This window comes from Ictidomys tridecemlineatus, chromosome X (assembly GCF_052094955.1).
Source record: "Ictidomys tridecemlineatus isolate mIctTri1 chromosome X, mIctTri1.hap1, whole genome shotgun sequence".
Taxonomy (NCBI): Eukaryota; Metazoa; Chordata; class Mammalia; order Rodentia; family Sciuridae; genus Ictidomys; species Ictidomys tridecemlineatus.
This window is the reverse complement of record NC_135493.1, coordinates 115,172,077-115,189,408: the sequence shown is the minus strand read 5'-3', so window position 1 is coordinate 115,189,408 and position 17,332 is coordinate 115,172,077. Positions and strand designations below refer to the sequence as shown.

General features: G+C 42.1%; 1 protein-coding gene across 4 annotated transcripts in view; it reads left to right on the top strand.

Annotated features, from left to right (window-relative positions):
- Positions 1-7,457: 7,457 nt before the first annotated feature.
- Txlng (taxilin gamma) overlaps positions 7,458-17,332 on the top strand; it is a 53,357-nt gene continuing 43,482 nt past the window's right edge. The window contains exons 1-4 of one of the 4 annotated variants that reach the window (XM_040291650.2): positions 7,515-7,630; positions 9,648-9,770; positions 11,370-11,424; positions 13,035-13,083. In XM_040291650.2, coding sequence (XP_040147584.1) covers positions 13,057-13,083 — 27 coding nt within the window. In that variant the 5' untranslated portion in view covers positions 7,515-7,630; positions 9,648-9,770; positions 11,370-11,424; positions 13,035-13,056. Of the gene's footprint in view, positions 7,631-9,647; positions 9,771-11,369; positions 11,425-13,034; positions 13,084-17,332 lie in introns of all 4 variants that reach the window. The other 3 variants (XM_040291681.2, XM_021722948.3, XM_005316006.4) reach the window with 3 other exon arrangements.

The window sequence follows — 17,332 nt, the reverse complement described above, 5'->3', positions numbered from 1 at the left end:
GGAGAGCCCTGGGGAGAGCAGATAGAAAGAGTCTCTGCAGGTGGTCAGATGAGGGTTTAGAACCTGCCAAGTGCTGGTGCTGTGGACCAGGCCTGTAATCCCAGGGACTCAGGAAGCTGAGGCAAGAGCATAGAGAGTTCCAGGCCAGCCTCTGCAATTTAGGAAGACTCTTGCTCAAAAAGGGCTGGAGATGTAGCTCAATGGTAGAGCGCCCTGGGTTCAGTCCCCAGAACCACACATACAAAAGAAGAACCAAAGAACTTGTTCAGGATGTGCAGTTGTCAGAGCTCAGAATTTATTCTAGGCTAGAATGGGGAGACAGAGAGTTGGAAGAGTTCAGAGGTTCATCCCTTGTCAACTCCCTTCACAGCATGGTCTGATGACCTCCTTCACAGGATAGTCTGATGTCAAGTTGGTGTGTCTCTGTAAAGTCTTGGGGTGCTTCTCCTCTTATGGGTTTCAGATGAGGGAGGAACATCCAGAGAGGTTGCTAAACCCACCACCAGCCTGGTTTCTCTGACATGGACCAACACACCCACACAGCCACGTGCTTCTGATTTAATTTGGTAAGCGCACAATTAATTTATCAATGTGAGCCTTATGGTTGTGCTGTGCAGATGGTGGTTGTTTACTTGTACAAACAAGGTATAGAGTCATTCAACCTTGGTACTTGTGCTCAAAATGGAATAACTCATGGCAGATTAGTGCTTCACAGAATGAAATAACTCAGAGCTAGGCATAGTCTGATAACTGCTGTTCTATTCATCATGGAGTAACTCAGGGCAGGGCACAGCCTGCTCTCAACTTCACTTCCAGAAGGTTCTTCAAGAGGTCACAGGAAGGGATATCACCTTGGGGAATTGAGGGTTTGGTCCTCACCTGAACAGACTCAGAAAACGGATTACCAGTGCATTTTATCTCTTTGGTGGATCTTTCCTCTTTCACAGAGCTTTCTCTGTGCCTGGCATTTTGCTAAGCACCTGTGTTCCAGTCCTCATTTTGTTTACCACATGGCTGGGGACAGAGTCAATTAGACAAGCCACTGTATTGAGGAGTGGGATTGGCCTGGTACAAGAAGTACAGTATGCTCAGTATGCATAACATAGGGTACTCTGGGGGCCTGTGGGGCTTCTTAGAGGAGAAATTCAGGTTATGCTGTCTCCCAAGAGCAGGTGTTCATTACCCAAGCACTCAGGCCTGAAATATAAAATCAAAATGTTCTTTTAGTAACAAAGAGCATGTAGCCAGTACACACCTGTAATCCTAGCATCCCAGTGTCCCAGGGTCTCAGAGACTGAGGCTGAGGCAGGAGGATCACAAGTTCAAGGCCAGCCTCAGCAACTTAGTGAGGCTCTAACTTAGTAAAACCCTGTCTCAAAATAACAAATAAAAAGGTCTGGGGATGTGGCTCAGTGGTTAAGTGTCCCTGGGTTCAATTCCCAGTACCAAAGAAACAAAAACAACAAACAAATAAACAACAACAACAACAAAAAAAAACAATGATCAATGTAACTGTCTCACAAAATAAACACACTCATCTCTACATTTTCTTTTTTTTTTTTTTCATATTTTAGCACAATTTTATTGAGAAAAAAAGAAGAAAAAAGAAACATGCACAATAGCTGTGAAGCCTCCATGGCAAGCATTACTGTTATAGGATCTGTTCCAAAATGGTCCTCCGAACAAAGGAAATCTCAATGCTGCTGAGCCCCAATGGTTGCAGACTCAAGCAGCCTCAAGGAGTCCTGTGCAGAAGGGCCTGGATCCACTTCATCTCTACATTTTCTATGGTCAAATCCACACAGGGAGCCTGATGGTAATGCACAGATTGATAAGTACAAAATCAAAAACAAATTTTACTAATCAAAGGCATTCAATTAGTATAACCAGATCCCCCACCCCGACACTAGGGATACCTTTGCAAATGAGGCCATGACTATTTTTCTTTTAATTTTTTTAATTGTTCTAATTAGTTGAGGCCATTTTTTTGTGTGTGGGGGGGTACTGGGGATTGAATTTAGAGGCACTTGACCACTGAGCCACATCCCTAGCCCTATTTGTATTTTACTTAGAAACAGAGTCTCACTCTGTTGTCTAGCACCTTGCTTTTTGCTGAGGCTGGCTTTGAATTTGGGATTCTACTGCCTTAGTCTCCTGAGCCACTGGGATTACAGGTGTGCCCCACAGTGACTGATTGAGGTCATTATGTTTTGATGTTCTCTTTTTGACCAATGTTATCTATTTTCCAAACAATGTTTGGATGGACTCTGGCAGCCTGGCCTCCCTGTCTTGTTATGTTTCTAGATTTCTTCTCTTTTGATGGCCACATTGCTTCTTTAGATATGCCAACCTCTTTGATCATATTCTAGGATATGATGAGGTCTATAATTTACTGCCAGCAAAGACAGAATAAGAGGGTGAAGAGCAGTGTGTTGTGTTGAGGGTTACAGCCTGGTGTGGTGGCACACTCCCATAATCCCAGCTACTCAGGAGCCTGAGGCAGGAAATTGCAAGTTCGAGGACAGCCTGGGTAATTTTGCAAGTACCTGTCTCAAAATAATATAAATAGCTAGGCAAGGTGGTGCAAGCCTGCAATCCCAGCAGGGAGGTGGAGGCAGGAGGATTGCGAGTTCAAAGCCAGCCTCAGCAACAGTGAGGTGCTTAGCAACTCAGTGCCTCACACATGCTTGGCAAGTTCTCTGCCACTGAGCTACAGCCCCAGTACTCCCAGTCCTTTTTATTTTGAAAAAGGGTCTTACCACATTGCTGAGGCTGGCCTCAAACTTGCCATCCTCCTGCTTCAGTCTACTGAGTCATTGGGATTACAAGTATGCCCCCACTAAGCCTGGGAAGAAATGGGTTTTCATTGGTGAAATAATTAGCTTGTTGGCCAGTAAACTGGGCATAAGAAATGGGCTCATATTGATGAAATTGGTGAAATTCAAGATTATGTCACTTACCCTTGCTTTAATAAGGTGTAAGAGCCTAGAAAGTTTGAAGCCTGTTCCCTTTGGGCTAATATTCTAAACTAAAGCTTTCAATGGTCCTGTGTCCAGTTTTCATTTCTGTGGTTTACATTTCCCCAATACTGGCCAAAAGGCCACAGAATCTTTTCTCTGTAATATCGGTGAGTCTCTCATGAGTGCCTTGTATTTTATTAAAATGATGGTTAGACCATCTAAAAGGCCAAAGAAGCTCCATGGGGTGGTGCACACCTGTAATCCCATTGGCTCAGGCAGCTGAGGCAGGAGGATCTGAGTTCAAAGCCAGCCTTAGCAACTTAACAAGGCCCTAAACAACTCAGTGAGACCCTGTCTCTAATAAAATATAAAAAGGGGCTGGGGATATGGCTGAGTGGTGAAGTGCCCCTGGGTTCAATCCATAATATCAAATAAATAAATAAAAGGCCAGAGAGCTGGGACATCACTGGGCTTTTATTCACACAAATTACTTTGTGCCTGTTTGCTCAAGACTTTAGTAAACATCTGAGCATATGAATGGATATTCAGACCCCTACCCATAGCCCTTAGGGAGCCTGGAGAGAATGCCCCGGAGGAACTGTTGTTCTAGTGGCCTTTACCCTACTGGCAAGGGCAATTCTTAACAGATAATAAGGACTTCCTGGAGCAAAGGTGAGAATAATCAGTGTGGACAGAACACAGTTTCCTTTAAAGACTTGGAAATTAAAAAAAAAAAAAAAAAGGTAGCCTTTTGGGCTGGGGTTGTGGCTCCAGTTCCCTGGAGAATTGCACTGCTGATAGATTTATTCTGTTTCTTGCTGGGGCTTTTTCCTTAAGAAGATGAGACACAGTGGCTGAGGCACCACATATAAAAACAAATAAATGAAATAAAGGTCCATCAACAACTAAAAAAAAAATTTTTTTTTAAAAAGTGGTAGCCATTCAAGACCTAAAAAGCAACCCCAACAATGGATCCCAGCATAGATAAACAAAGTGCTTTACAAAGCCTTAGGCTAAGGTTTGACAGAATGCCTAATCTCTCTGAAGGCACTTGAGATAAAAATCTAAAGAAAATTAGTGAGACCTTGTCTCAAAATAAAGAAGGGCTGAGGATGTAGCTTAGTGGTAAAGTGCCCCTGGATTAAGTGATTAAATTCTCAGTGCACAAAAAAAAAAAAAAAAATGTAGGGCTGGGGCTGTAACTCAGCTGTAGAGCACTTGCCTGGTGTGTGTGAGGTACTGGGTTCCATCCTCAGCACCACATAAAAATAAATAAATAACCCCCCCCCCAAAAAAATCTAAAGAAAAATGGGTTGGTCTATCAAAAATCAGTTTAGTCTGACAGTCTGTCCTGGGAAAGAAGAGAGTGATCTAAGACTAGAGAACCAGGCAGTACCCAGGGTACATCTCATTTCTGCCTGAATATTCTTTAGAAGAAAAATCACTAAGTTCCACCCACATTCAAGAGAGGAAGAGACTCACATTGCACCTTTGGAAGTTGGAAAAACTTGTGGGCAGATCGAAAAACCACCAGATCGTACGTTAAAGATGTTTGAGAAATAGTCTTCATATTTCTGGCAGGACCAGTAATAGCTATGTTTCTCTTGAGCAACCAGTTTGTTTTCATTTTGTGATGTTGTGAATCAATCTGTAAATTTTGTTTTTCTCAGCTGTTGAGAAGCTCAAAATAAAAATTTGGCTCACCTCCCACTTGTGTAAGTCTTTTTTTTTTTTTTTTGTACTGGTGATTGAACCCAGGGGTGGGTTTACCTTTGAGCTACATTCCCAGTCTTTTTATATTTTTTGAGACAGGGGTCTCACTAAGTTGCTGAGGCTGGCTTTGAACCTGTGATCCTCCTGCCTCAGCCTCCCAAGTTGCTGAGATTATAGATGTGTACTACTATACCTGGCTCAGGCTTCTGTGGAAGGAATGCAAGAAACAAAGATGTTTGGCATGTGTTTTACAGATTCAACTCACTATGACCTCACCTTATTTTCCTATTCTGTCATTTTAGTATCATTTCTGTGTGTGTATTTACACATCATACATATGGCAGAATTTCTGTCAATACATCTACATATGTTACAGTATATTATGCATGTGATTCACACCATATCCCTTCTGAGATGTGAATGTGTGTAAATAAATACAATGAAACAATGAAAAACTTTTAATTTTGCTTAAGACTTGAGGTCACTGACATAGGTTTATATATATATATAATATACATATGTGAAATTATATATATATGCTTATATACATATACATATATATGTGAAAATTTAAGACTGAATTCTTTTTTTTTTTTTTGTAGTGCTGGGGATCAAACCCAGGGCCTTATGAATACAAGGCAAACACTTTACCAACTGACCTATATCCCCAGCCCTGAATTCTTTATTTGGAATGAAATATTCTTGTCTTACAAATAGGTAATAAAAGAAATAATTCATACATATTATTAACCAAAACGAAAAGGGAAAGTTTGTGCAAAATGCAGCAGACAACACATCTCTAACATATTGCAAAGGCTGACTCCAGGACAACAAAATAGTTCAGAAAGGTGCAGCAAAATGGTGTATGTGTGAAAACTGAAAAATATCAAGCTTACAGGGTGCAAAATGTTTCCCAAATCTGACGGAGTCCATACATGTCTGCACTCAGAATACTGTTAAAATAATTTAACCATGACTATAAGGACTACAGAAAATAGTATTCTGTGTATATACCTGGCCTTCTAATTGCTTCCTTATGTGTTGTTTCCTTTTTTTCTTTTTGGTCCTGGGGATTGAACCCAGAGGCACTTACCACTGAGCCATATCCCTAGTCCTTTTTTAAATTTTTATTTTGAGGCAGGGCCTTGCTACCTTGCTGAGACTGGCCTCAAACTTGCTATCCTCCTACCTCAGCCTCCTGGGTAACTGAGATTACAGTCATGTGCTAGCCTGCCCAGCGTTCTAAGGTAATTTTATTTATTTATTTATTTTTTTTAAAATCTAGAGTTTTATTTATTTATTTTTTAATATTTATTTTTTAGTTCTCGGCGGACACAACATCTTTGTTGATATGTGGTGCTGAGGATCGAACCCAGGGCGCACGCATGCCAGGCGAGCGCGCTACCGCTTGAGCCACATCCCCAGCCCTAAGGTAATTTTAAATAATGCTTATAATTTTAGTAGCTACCCGGTATTCTATTGTACTGTAATTTAACTACAGTGCATTTGTCCCTCAGTTCCCTGGAGAATTGCACTGCTGATACATTTATTCTGTTTCTCCCTGGGGCTTTTTCCTTAAGAAGATGAGACAGGGTGGCTGAGGCCATCAGCTTTATATAGTCTGAAAATGGGTTCATTTTCAGCTGGCACCTATGTCTCAAAGTATGCTTTCGTTTTGAAATCTCAAAGCTTAACTGAGCTGTTCTGCCCATGAAATGAAATAATGGTCCTTATTTCAAATTAAAAAACAATTTAAATTAATGGAATTTTCCCAAATTTAAATTTACTCTCATGCATGTTATTAAATTTTGACGCCTGCTACCACTGTCTTGTGTTCAACTCTAATAAAAAATGGCATAGGATTTACACAAATTTTCATAACGAATTATTTGAGACAATATGTCAGGATCCCATGATGATCGGTGACTTTCAGCTCAGCCATTGGAGACCTTGTTCCATCAGAGGGAAACGGAATATTCCTGAGGTACATCCCCCCCATCATATCAATAAAAATAAGTGATTCAGCAAACCGAGTCTGTTGAGAAATTAAGAAATGAAACGAATGGCGGAGAAAGCAGAATGCATTCAACATGAATTAAGCTGCATCGAAGTACAGGAACTATGCTAGAAGTAGGGGCGGTTCAGTCAAGGTGTACAGAACGCGGCTCCCACCCCAAAGGAGCTCGGTACTGGTAAACCGTCGTGAGAACTCTGCTGGAGGGGCTGGGCTCGCAGCAAATATCCGAGCCTAGAGCCTCTAATTCTGAAGCCATTACATCTCCCGCCTTGAAAATCGCAAAGTATCCCCCTTATCTCTAAATCATTCGCACTTAATTTCGAAGAATAGCAACAAAATAAAAAACACAACCAGGTGTCCCTGACTCTATCCCTTCTCAACACTGGAATATTTTAAAACTTTTCCTGTAGGATAATAACGAATACTTTCCGGTACCGAGACATTACCCCTAGAAACTACAAGTCCCAGTAGGCTGCACATGGAGCAGAGTGGGCGTTCCTTTCTTCTCAGAACACCGCATTATGCTCCAATCGCGAACCAGGCCTGACAGCCGTGGCCGCGCAGCCTGCTAAGATTCGTAGTCGGCTGCGAAGTCCCTTTTCCAGTCCGCGCAGACGCGCGCGGCCTCCGTCCGCCCTTCGGCCCGAGCAGAAGCCCAGCCCAGGATTCGGTGCACCCCACCCCCATCTCACCGCTTTCCCTCGGGGGCCAACCTCCTCCGGTCACGTGGCAACCTTCCCACGCGGCAATTGGCCGTGGCGTTCGGGGGCGGGGCTCAAGGCCCTGCGAGGTTCCGTGCCCCTTGTCGGGCCGCTTGTTTGGCTGCTGCCGTCACCTCATGGCGACGCGGTTAGAGGAGGCAGCGCGGGGAAGAGGCGGAGGCGCCGAGGAGGCTATTGAGGCCGGACGGGGCGGACGGCGACGTAGCCCGCGGCAGAAGGTCAGTCAGGGGGACGCCCTCGTTGTTGATGGGCCAGGGGGATCCTCGGTTATTTGGGTCTACCGCTTCACTCTCCTTGGTTACCTTTAGCCATGGGACGAACATCCGGCTCTTTTCCCTCTTGGGGGTGACGACAGTGGGAGCAGGTGGGGGGGTGGGACCGGGATGGATGGGGTGGGAAGAGACGATGGTTGGGATTTGGGGACTCTCCGCGGGAGGGATGAGGGAGGACAGGGTTCACCCGGGTCTGAGGGGGAAGGGGTGCGAGGCGGGGGCGCGCCAGGTGTGACAGCCACGTGCGGCCGGCACCCCGGGGCCCCAAGCGCCAGGTGTTTTCTCTCCCAGCCCTTGCGGTCACAGTGCTCCTAGCTCTGGGCGCCGCCGTCCGGGGGCTCTGTGTGGTTGCGGGCTCGCCCTCTTTGCGTCCGGCAGGTGCGCAGGGGCGCGCTGCGGGGTGTTCTCGGGCCGCTCAAGCGAGGCTGTTGCGCAGTAAGATAACCGCGCGGGAGCCGGGGCTGCGCTTCGCCCCCCTTCCCCCGCCCCCCTGCGCTCCCCGCCACTGCGCGGGCGGGCGGGCGGGCGGTGAGTACCGCGGGGCTTGTGAGGAAGGGGGGCGCCTGATCTCTGGGACCCAGGGCACGGGGCTAGCCTCTGGGCACCACCGGCCTGGCGGCTGCACGTGGGGGCAAAAATGGGGAGGTGATGCTAGAGGACCTGGGTCCTGCGGAGTTGGAAGCAAGCATCGTCTGATAGCCTTCCCAGTCCTGCTATTCACCCCCCCCCCCAACCCCGGTTTCTTTTTTTCTTTTCTTTTTCTTTTAATTTGGTAAGCGGAAACTTGAGCGCCTCCCTGACCCTGGCCTTCGGTCTTTCTTAATCTGGGAGACAGGCTGGACCGTTCTTGCCTTACTTGACTCACGTCAAGGAGTTTTCAATGTCTCCCTGGATACAAGAAAATCTAGACCTCTTTCAGAATGGGAGAATTCCACTTGTTCTGGAGCTTAGTGGGTGGAGTTTGAAAAACATTGCACAACGAATAGGGTACAGGGCTTTCAGGACCCAGGAACGAAGAATTGCGTGGAAGGTGGAAACCCCGTCTCTTTTTCAATGCAGGTGAACATATTGAAACGTTCAACTTGTTGGACGTCCTGCTTGATCACTCAAGGCTATTTAATATGACATAATTATGTATTTGACTAATCTTAAAAATCACTCCTCTATGAAATTTCGTAATAATATTTTTCTAATGCGATTCATGAACTTCAAAAGGGAGAACAAAGGTCCGGTTTACATTTGAGCAGAGTGTCGAGGATTGGCTTTTTGGGGCCTGTTTTCTAAGGTTGGGTATTTTCATGTCTTTGCGTGAGAGTGTTACTCCTTCTCAATTTCCTCTCTCTTTGTATTCTAAAAGAAAGATCCAGTGCTTGGCTTGTAGGATTGAGAATGAAGCTGTGGATTCAATGTACTTTAGGGATTCTACACTGTCACTTTGGACACTTGACTTATTCCCTAAGGGTGGGAAGCCAGTCTCAGTGTTTGATTTCATAGGTTCCCAGGGGAGAATTCTGATAAAAAGCCACTGCAATTGAGGACATAAGTGCCCTTTTATACCACTAGGTTAAGGACAAAAAGTCATTGAATTAGGAACTGAGGCTTAATCAACTAGCGTATTAAACGACAAAGATAGGAGGTAATGACTCTTTGAGGTACTGAGCTCTGGTTAACAGCTAGATATGAAAAGTCATGTATTTCTACTGTCTTATTTTTGTTTTGCTCGTAGTCCTTTCTTTGCTCATCCTTTTCTGGGAAACTTGTCCTTTTCGTTTTTTCAACTTACTATAACATGGAATTGAGATTCATGGTTAAATATCAATTTTCATAAAAAATGGGTGACTATCTTTTGTCTGCAGAAATCATTTTTAGTTAGTCCTTATGATCCTTTAAAAAATTTTTCTCTAGGTCACTAACTTGGGAAAATATTCCTTAATTCTGATTTAACCTCTACCCTCTTTTTCAGGAAGCAGAAATGAATTGAGTTGTTTTAAAACACTGAAGAAATGAAAAGAAAAATGATTGTTTTGTCATTATTTGGTTACGTCTCGAAATGAGAAAAATTGGACATGGGCTTTATTGATTCCTGGTAGTTTGAACCCTTTACCTGCTCACTTTTTTTTTTGGTGGTGGTGGTGGGGGCAGTTTGGTGTTGCTAGGACAGCTTTGAACTGCTGGGTTCCAGTGCCTATTCACTCTTGACCCTGGGAGTTAATTTTGGCATTGTTTCATAACTACATCTATTTGAATGGTCTCTTGATATAACTAGGGGTTTATTGAGGAATTGTCTTAAACTATGCTGGTATGGTAGCTGCTAGCCACATGTGACTATTTAAATTTGTTAGTTAAATAAAATTTAAAAATTGTGTTCCTCAGTCATACTAGTCAAATTTCAGGTGTTCCAGTAGCCAGTGTGGCTAGTAGCTATTGTATTAGAGCAGATCTAGAATAATTTCCATTCAATTAAGTTCTGTTGGGCAGCATTGGTCTAAAAAAAATGGGCGTATTCTATCGAGCATTGCAGGCATTTTATTTATTTAGTTTTAACTTATTTTTATTTTTTGGCACTGGGGATTGAACTCAGGGGCACTTAACCACTAAGCCACATCCCCAGCCCTATTTTGTATTTTATTTAGAGATAGGGTCTCACTGAGTTGCTTAGTGCCTCGCTTTTGCTAAGGCTGACTTTGAACTTGTGATCCTCCTGCCTCAGCATCCTGAGCCACTGGGATTACGGGCATGCGCCTGGCTTATTATTTTTATTTTTTGTAGTTCTGGGGATTGAACCCAGGGGCATTGTACCAATGAACTACATCCCCAACTGTTTTTATTTTTTAGTTCTCATTATTTTTTTTAAATTTTGATAAAAGATCTCAAGTTGCTCAGGCTGGCCTTGAACTTGTGATCCTCTAGTCTCAGTCTCCTGATTATCTGGGATTACAGGCGTGTGCCACCATGTCCGGCACCACATTAACTCTTTAAGCATCACTCAGATGCTATGGAGAAGGCTGGGTAGTTGTCATTGCCCTCATTTACTGATGACAAACTGCTCAGCAAGGTCAAGTGATTTGCCCAAGGGGTAAAGCCGAGTCTGGAACCCAATACCCTTTCATCTACAACACAGTAATAAGTAGTGTAGCAGTGGGTAAATAGTATGGATTTTAGAGTCAAGACTCTTGGCTCTCTGCCACTTACTAGCTGTGCAACCTTGGGCAGGTTGCTCAATCTGTAAGCCTCATTTGTATCATCTATAAAGTGGGGATGATGCTAATATCTACCACATTAAGATTTTTTTTTTATATTTTATTAGTTGTTGGTGGCCCTTTATTTATTTTTTTATGTGGTGCTGAGAATTGAACCCAGTGCCTCACACATGCCTGGCAAGCGCTCTACCACTGAGTCACAACCCCAGCCTCCACATTAAGATTATTGTAAAGAATAAGTCATCCCCCCCCCCAAGTATTGTTGATTGAACCCAGGGCCTTGTGCAGGCAAGTGCTGTCTATGGAACTACACCCCAGCCCCCTTTTTGTGAATAATAAGAGTTGATCTGACACTTGGCACAGTGCAGGGCATGTAGACTTTTGCATGGTTTGGAGGGGAAAATATATGAAAGGTTTCTTTCTCTCAGGGTGCTGTTAATTTTGTAAATTCATCTTCTAACCTTTGTATTCTTCCCTCTTCCTAGAATCTCTGTATGATTAACATAATGAGGAGAAATTAGGGTTGGACAAGAATACGAGGTAGGAAGAAACCATTTTATTAATCTTGTTTTTTTTTCCTCATTTGTCAACTTGATGAACTTCCACTTTTCTGGCACAAATATTAAGTAATAAGAAGTAAAGTGACCTTCTTTTTACAGCATTGTTTATAACTATATTACCAAGCTTTGGTAAATTTCATTTTTTATAGGATTCCAACTGGAAAAGCAAAGAGACCAGATGCAGCACAGTCTTCTAGTAATAAAACATTTTTGTATTGTAATAATGTCATATTTATTTGTTATGTTATTGGAAATTTTTTATCATTAATATCGGTCTTTAGGAAACTGTATGCCAAATACAGATGACATAAAATGGTGTGTATTTCTTTGTCTTCCCCCCCTTCCCCGCTGGAGATTGGACCGAGGGTGTCGCACATGCTGGGCAATTACTCTATCACTGACCTAAATACCCAGCCCCTTTTGTGGGATTCTTTACAGGATTCACTATAAGAGGTTTCTTTTAAATAGATATACTGTTCATATTTTATACTTTTCAGATTTATATTTCAAAGGAAAGAAATTTGCTCAAATTTCATTTGTTTCATGCACTGTTAGGCAATTTAAATATGCCTAACTCGGCAGAGTAGGTGGTACTCCGGGTATAGATAAGGCATCTGAAGCTCAGCCAAAAGCAGATTTGCTTAAATAATAGTTCATAAGACTGGGGATGTGGCTCGAGCGGTAGCGCGCTCCCCTGGCATGCGCGCGGCCCGGGTTCGATCCTCAGCACCACATACAAACAAAGATGTTGTGTCTGCCGAAAACTAAAAAATAAATATTAAAAAATTCTCTCTTCTCTCTCTCTCTCTTTAAAAAAAATAATAGTTCATAGTAAAGTTTGTCTAGAGTTGATATATAATTGTGTAATTGATAGTGTAATAGATGGCCCCTCCTGCAAGGGCAGTTTCTGCCTACCTAGTAAGTTTCAATCAAATAGTCTCAAGAAATCCCTTTGCCTCTTCTTTTCCTTCCTGACTTCTTCCCAGTTTCTTTTTTTGTTAGGTTCTAATATGATATGAGTAACATTTAGTTAATATAATGAATGTGTCCATATTTTAAAATTTGTGAAACTGAGCTGGCTGTGTGGCCCAGTGGTAGAGTACTTAGCTAGCTTCCATGAGGCCTGGGTTCCATCTCCAGCCCCACAAAAACAAACAAAAAATGTGTAATATATACAAGTATAATATAGAAGTTATTTATTTGTTGGTGGTGTTGGGAATGGAAACCAGAGCCTTGCACATGGTAGGCCAGTGCTGTACCGCTGGGCCACACCCCCAGCCAAGTTTAATGTAGTATTCATCAACATTGAGAATTAGATACATTTAAGTTTTTCCAGGTGGGACATTTCCAGAAGGAGCTAAAAATAGGTCAGTGACCTTTAAGATCCATTCAGACACAGAGAGTGTATTTTTATGATTTTATTTACTTACTAGTTGAAATTCTCTTGGCACTTAGAACTACTTAAATTTTATTACTTGAAGAAGAAGATAAATAAAATGACCAGTGATGTCCTTCTATACTATTAAAATAATTTATTAGCTTTTATTGCTTTGAGTGTTGATTTGTATTTTCTCTTTTGGGCGGTGCTAGGATTGAACCCAGGGCTGTGTACATGCTAGGCAAGCACTCTGCCACTGAGGTAAGCACCCTCAGTCCCTGTTGATTTGTATTCTGTTTCATTTTCAAAGTGTTCCCAGAATGACCTTCATTATCCTCCACTTCACACCCTTTAGTCTGCTATGGGTAATGTTTACTTTTAAAACCACCACTTTTTCATTTTTATTGTTTCTCTACTCTTAGAAAGGTCAAGGTAGAATGACTTGGTGAGAAGATATGCTAATAGTTTAGATGAACGTTTCTTTTTTTTTAAAAAAAATTTTAGTTGTAGATGAACACAATACCTGTATTTATTTATTTTAATGTGGTGCTGAGAATCGAACTCAGTGCTTCCCACATGCCAGGCAGGTGCTCTAGCACTGAGCTACAACCCCAGGCCCTAGATGGACATTTCCTTAATAGGATATTTTGGACTGAAATGTGGGCCATGTTAAAAGTTAAAAAAAAAGATGCCTTTTGTAAAATAATTGTATTAAAATATCATAATAGATCTTTGGTGCAGCTGTAGTGTATATTCATTAGGTCTGATCTTCTTGCAACTATAGAACGTAGCTACTGTATATCCCTAGTTTACAGGTAAAGAAACTTAAGAAGTTGACTTCCCTGTGGCTACACAGGTAGTAATAAGTGATATATTAAAGTTTGGGTTCTTTGGGCTCTAAGGGTATCATCCATATTCCCTATATTTTATGCTCTCTTCACACTTTTTTTTAATGGTGCTGGAGATGGAACCCAGGGCCTCCTGTGTGTGTGTGTGTGTGTGTGTTAGTGCGCGCGCGCGTGCATGTGTGTGTCTGCCACTAAACTGTGTCCCCAGCCCAAGACATTTATTGAAGATAGTAAAGGTCAGACTTTTTCATGTGGGCAAAACTTTGTGGTAGGTAAAACAAGTAAGTTTTTGGTAAATGAAAAGAAATTATGAAGGGTGGGGTTGGGTGATTGGGGGTATGGAACGTCTGTTGTGATCCAGAGACCAGGGAAATTTTGAGCCTAATAGGCTTCATACCTCTTGTTCCATTCACCTAGAACCTAGGTTGACCAGATCTGCTTTGCAGGTAACTTCCTTCAAAGGTACCTTCAAATGTAATTTAGATAAATTAAGAGGTTAAGAGACCCTTTTTAACCTCTCCAAAGTCTACATAGCCTGGTGTTAATAAAGAGTTGAAGTGGTCTGGGTAAGTAGAATAAGTAAAAAGAAGGTTTGGGAGCTGGGGGTTATGGCTCAGTGGTAGAGTGCTTGTGTGGCATGTGGATGGCACTGGGTTCAATTCTCAGCACCACATAAAAATAAATAAATAAGATAAAGGTATTGTGTCCATCTACAACTAAAAAATATTTTTAAAAAAAGGCTTGGTGTTTGTTTCAAACATGCATTGGGATTGGCCCACATGGAGCTGGAGAAGTGTGACTTCATAAAATTGGGACAAGGATGTTCCATTTAGGTAACCCATAAAAGTAAAGGACCATTTTACATCTAGTAGTCTGTGACTTGAAGATGCTACTTGTGTGACTCAGCCCCTGCCCCTCTGTAAAATAGGTCAGGCCCAAGCATATTTGGACATTCAAATCTTTGGATTTCTTGTTCCTTTTGCTGTCAGGATAGGTGTTTGGACTAAAACAGCTATCTCCCAGTTTGCAGAGAATCATCAGATTACAATTTTAGAGCTAGAAAGTGATTTCTCAATTCACAGAGTCCAGCACCCTTAATTTCAAAAAAGAAATAGCCACAGAAGTTAAATGTGAAGTTAATGCAGTCATCCTCTTATTAAAAGGCAAATGATGTATGCAGTCTAATATAGATATTACCAGCAAACCCAGAATATTAGCACCTGCTACTACCAGAGAGATCATGAGAATCAAGAAGCTATGTCCTGACTAGACCTTTTCCAGACTGTTGCCTCTTCTTGCCTTCTTCAATAGTAGGGGAAATTAGGTTCCCTCATTCGTTGCTTTAGTACTGATTTGCTCCTCTTTTCTTATTTACCCGTTAATACTTCCTCCCATGTTTTTGGACCCTTTGCTGCCAACAGTTCTGGGACCACTAGAACTTATCTTGCCTCCAGTTTAGGTTCCCTCCTCAGAAATCCCATCATTGTGTTGGCATCACTCATTTTTTAAAATATATTTTTTAGTTGTACACAATATCTTTAGTTGTACACAATATTTTATTTATTTGTGTGGTGCTGGGGATTGAACCCAGGGTCTTGCACATGCTAGGTGAGTGCTCTACCTCTGAGCCACAACTCCACCCCAGCTTCATTCATTTGTTTATTTTTATAGTAACAAATTTTTTTGAGAAATAATTCATATACCATACAGTTGACTCACTGAAAGTATATCATTCATTGGTTTTTATTTTTATTTTTGCTGTACTGTGGATTAAACCCCAGGGGTGCTCTACCTCCTCAGCCATTTCAAAGTTAAATTTTTTATTTTTTTTGTTTTTTGGGGTGGGGGTTCCTAAGATTTAACCCAAGGGCAATTTACCACTGAGCTATATCCTCAACCCTTTTTATGTTTTATTTTGAGACAGAGTGTCACTAAGGGCCTTGCTAAGTTGTTGAGGCTGGCCTTGAATTTGTGATCTCAGCCTCCCAAGCTGCTGGGATTATAGGCATGTGCCATCACACCAGGTTATTTTTTTTTTTTAAAGACAGGGTCTATACAAAAAGACCATTTGTTGGGGCTGAGGCTGTGGCTCAGTGGTAGAGTGCTTGCCTAGCATGTGTGAGGTACTGGGTTCGATTTTCAGCACCAAATATAAATAAATAAAATATTAAAAAAAAGATCAGTTGTCCAGGCTGGCTTCATAGTTGGAATCCTCCTGCCCTAGCCTCTTGAGTAGCTAGCTGGGATTACAGGAATGCACCACCACACCTGGTACACTTATTTTTAACATAAATTGTGGAAGATCATTCTCTGAAAGATGAAAATTCAGTCTCTAATTTCCCTATTTTGGGTCCATGACGATGAGACATAGTATAGTATTTAAAACTACCTGACAGCTGAGGCTATCATACTTGCCTAGAAGGTAGTTTTGAGGATTGAGGAAGTATATCAAGCTTTGTTACAGAGGCTTCTGGATGAGCCAGAGAAATGTAGGTGGAGGATAATGTTTATACCAGTTCTCCCTCATTACACTGATTGGTACACCTGTCACTTAAGGAGGTTTGTTCATTAAATGTAGTTGGGGAGTAAGGAAGTGACAATCTTCTCCCTGTTCTCCCATTTAAAGTATACAGTGTCCTAGGGCACATACCCTAGGGATGGATCTGCCTGGTTATTGCTGTCATGATGAGGACTCCTCTGTGGTCATGGTTTGACTAGGCTGGGCTTCTAGTTTCCATCCTTGTTTCCCCCATAATTAGGATAATGGCAATTCCCAAACTTTTTGGTTTGGGGATCATTTTATAAACTAAAAATTATTGAGAATCCTGAGGAACTTTTGTTCCTGTGGGCTAAACCTAATAATGTATGCCATTTTAGAAATCAAGGCAAAAATTCAAAATTGTTATTCATATTTAAAAGAAACTGATGTTGAATAGTTACATATTGCTATGTAACAAATCACTCCAAAACGTAGTGGCTTGAAACATGTGTGATCTGAGTTTCCCATAGCTCAGGAATATAGGTATGGCTTGCTTGGGTTCTCTGCTTCGGGGTCTCTCATGGGCTGTAGTCATCTGAAGGCTTGACTGGGAAGGATCCACTTCCTAGCTCACTCATGTGGTTGTTGGCAGGATACAGTTCCCTGTGGTCTATTGGACTGAGGCCTCAGTTCCTCATGAGCTGTTGGCTAGAGGCCTTCCTTGGTTCTTTGCCACATGGACCTTTCCATAAGCCGCTCACAACATGGCAACTGACTTCAATAGAGTAAGCAAAAGAGAGTGCCAGCATGAACAGAGGAGGAAGTTATAGTCTTTTCTTTTTTCGTACTGGGATTGAACCCAGGACTTTACCACTGAGCTACATCCTCAGCCCTTTTTTTTAATTTTGAGATGGGGTCTTGTTAAAGTTTGCCCAGGCTGGCCTTGAACTTGGGGTCTTCCTACCTCAGCCTTTAGAGCTGCTGGGATTACAGGCCTATACCATTGCACCTGGCAGTCTTTTATATTATAATCACAAAAGTATGATATTCCTTTACTTTTGCCTAATTCTCTCTGTTTTCATTTGTTGTTTTTGAGATAGGGTTTCATCATGTTGCACAAGCTGGCCTGGATTTTGTGATACTTCTGCCTCAACTTCCCAAATAGCTGGGATTTATAGGCATG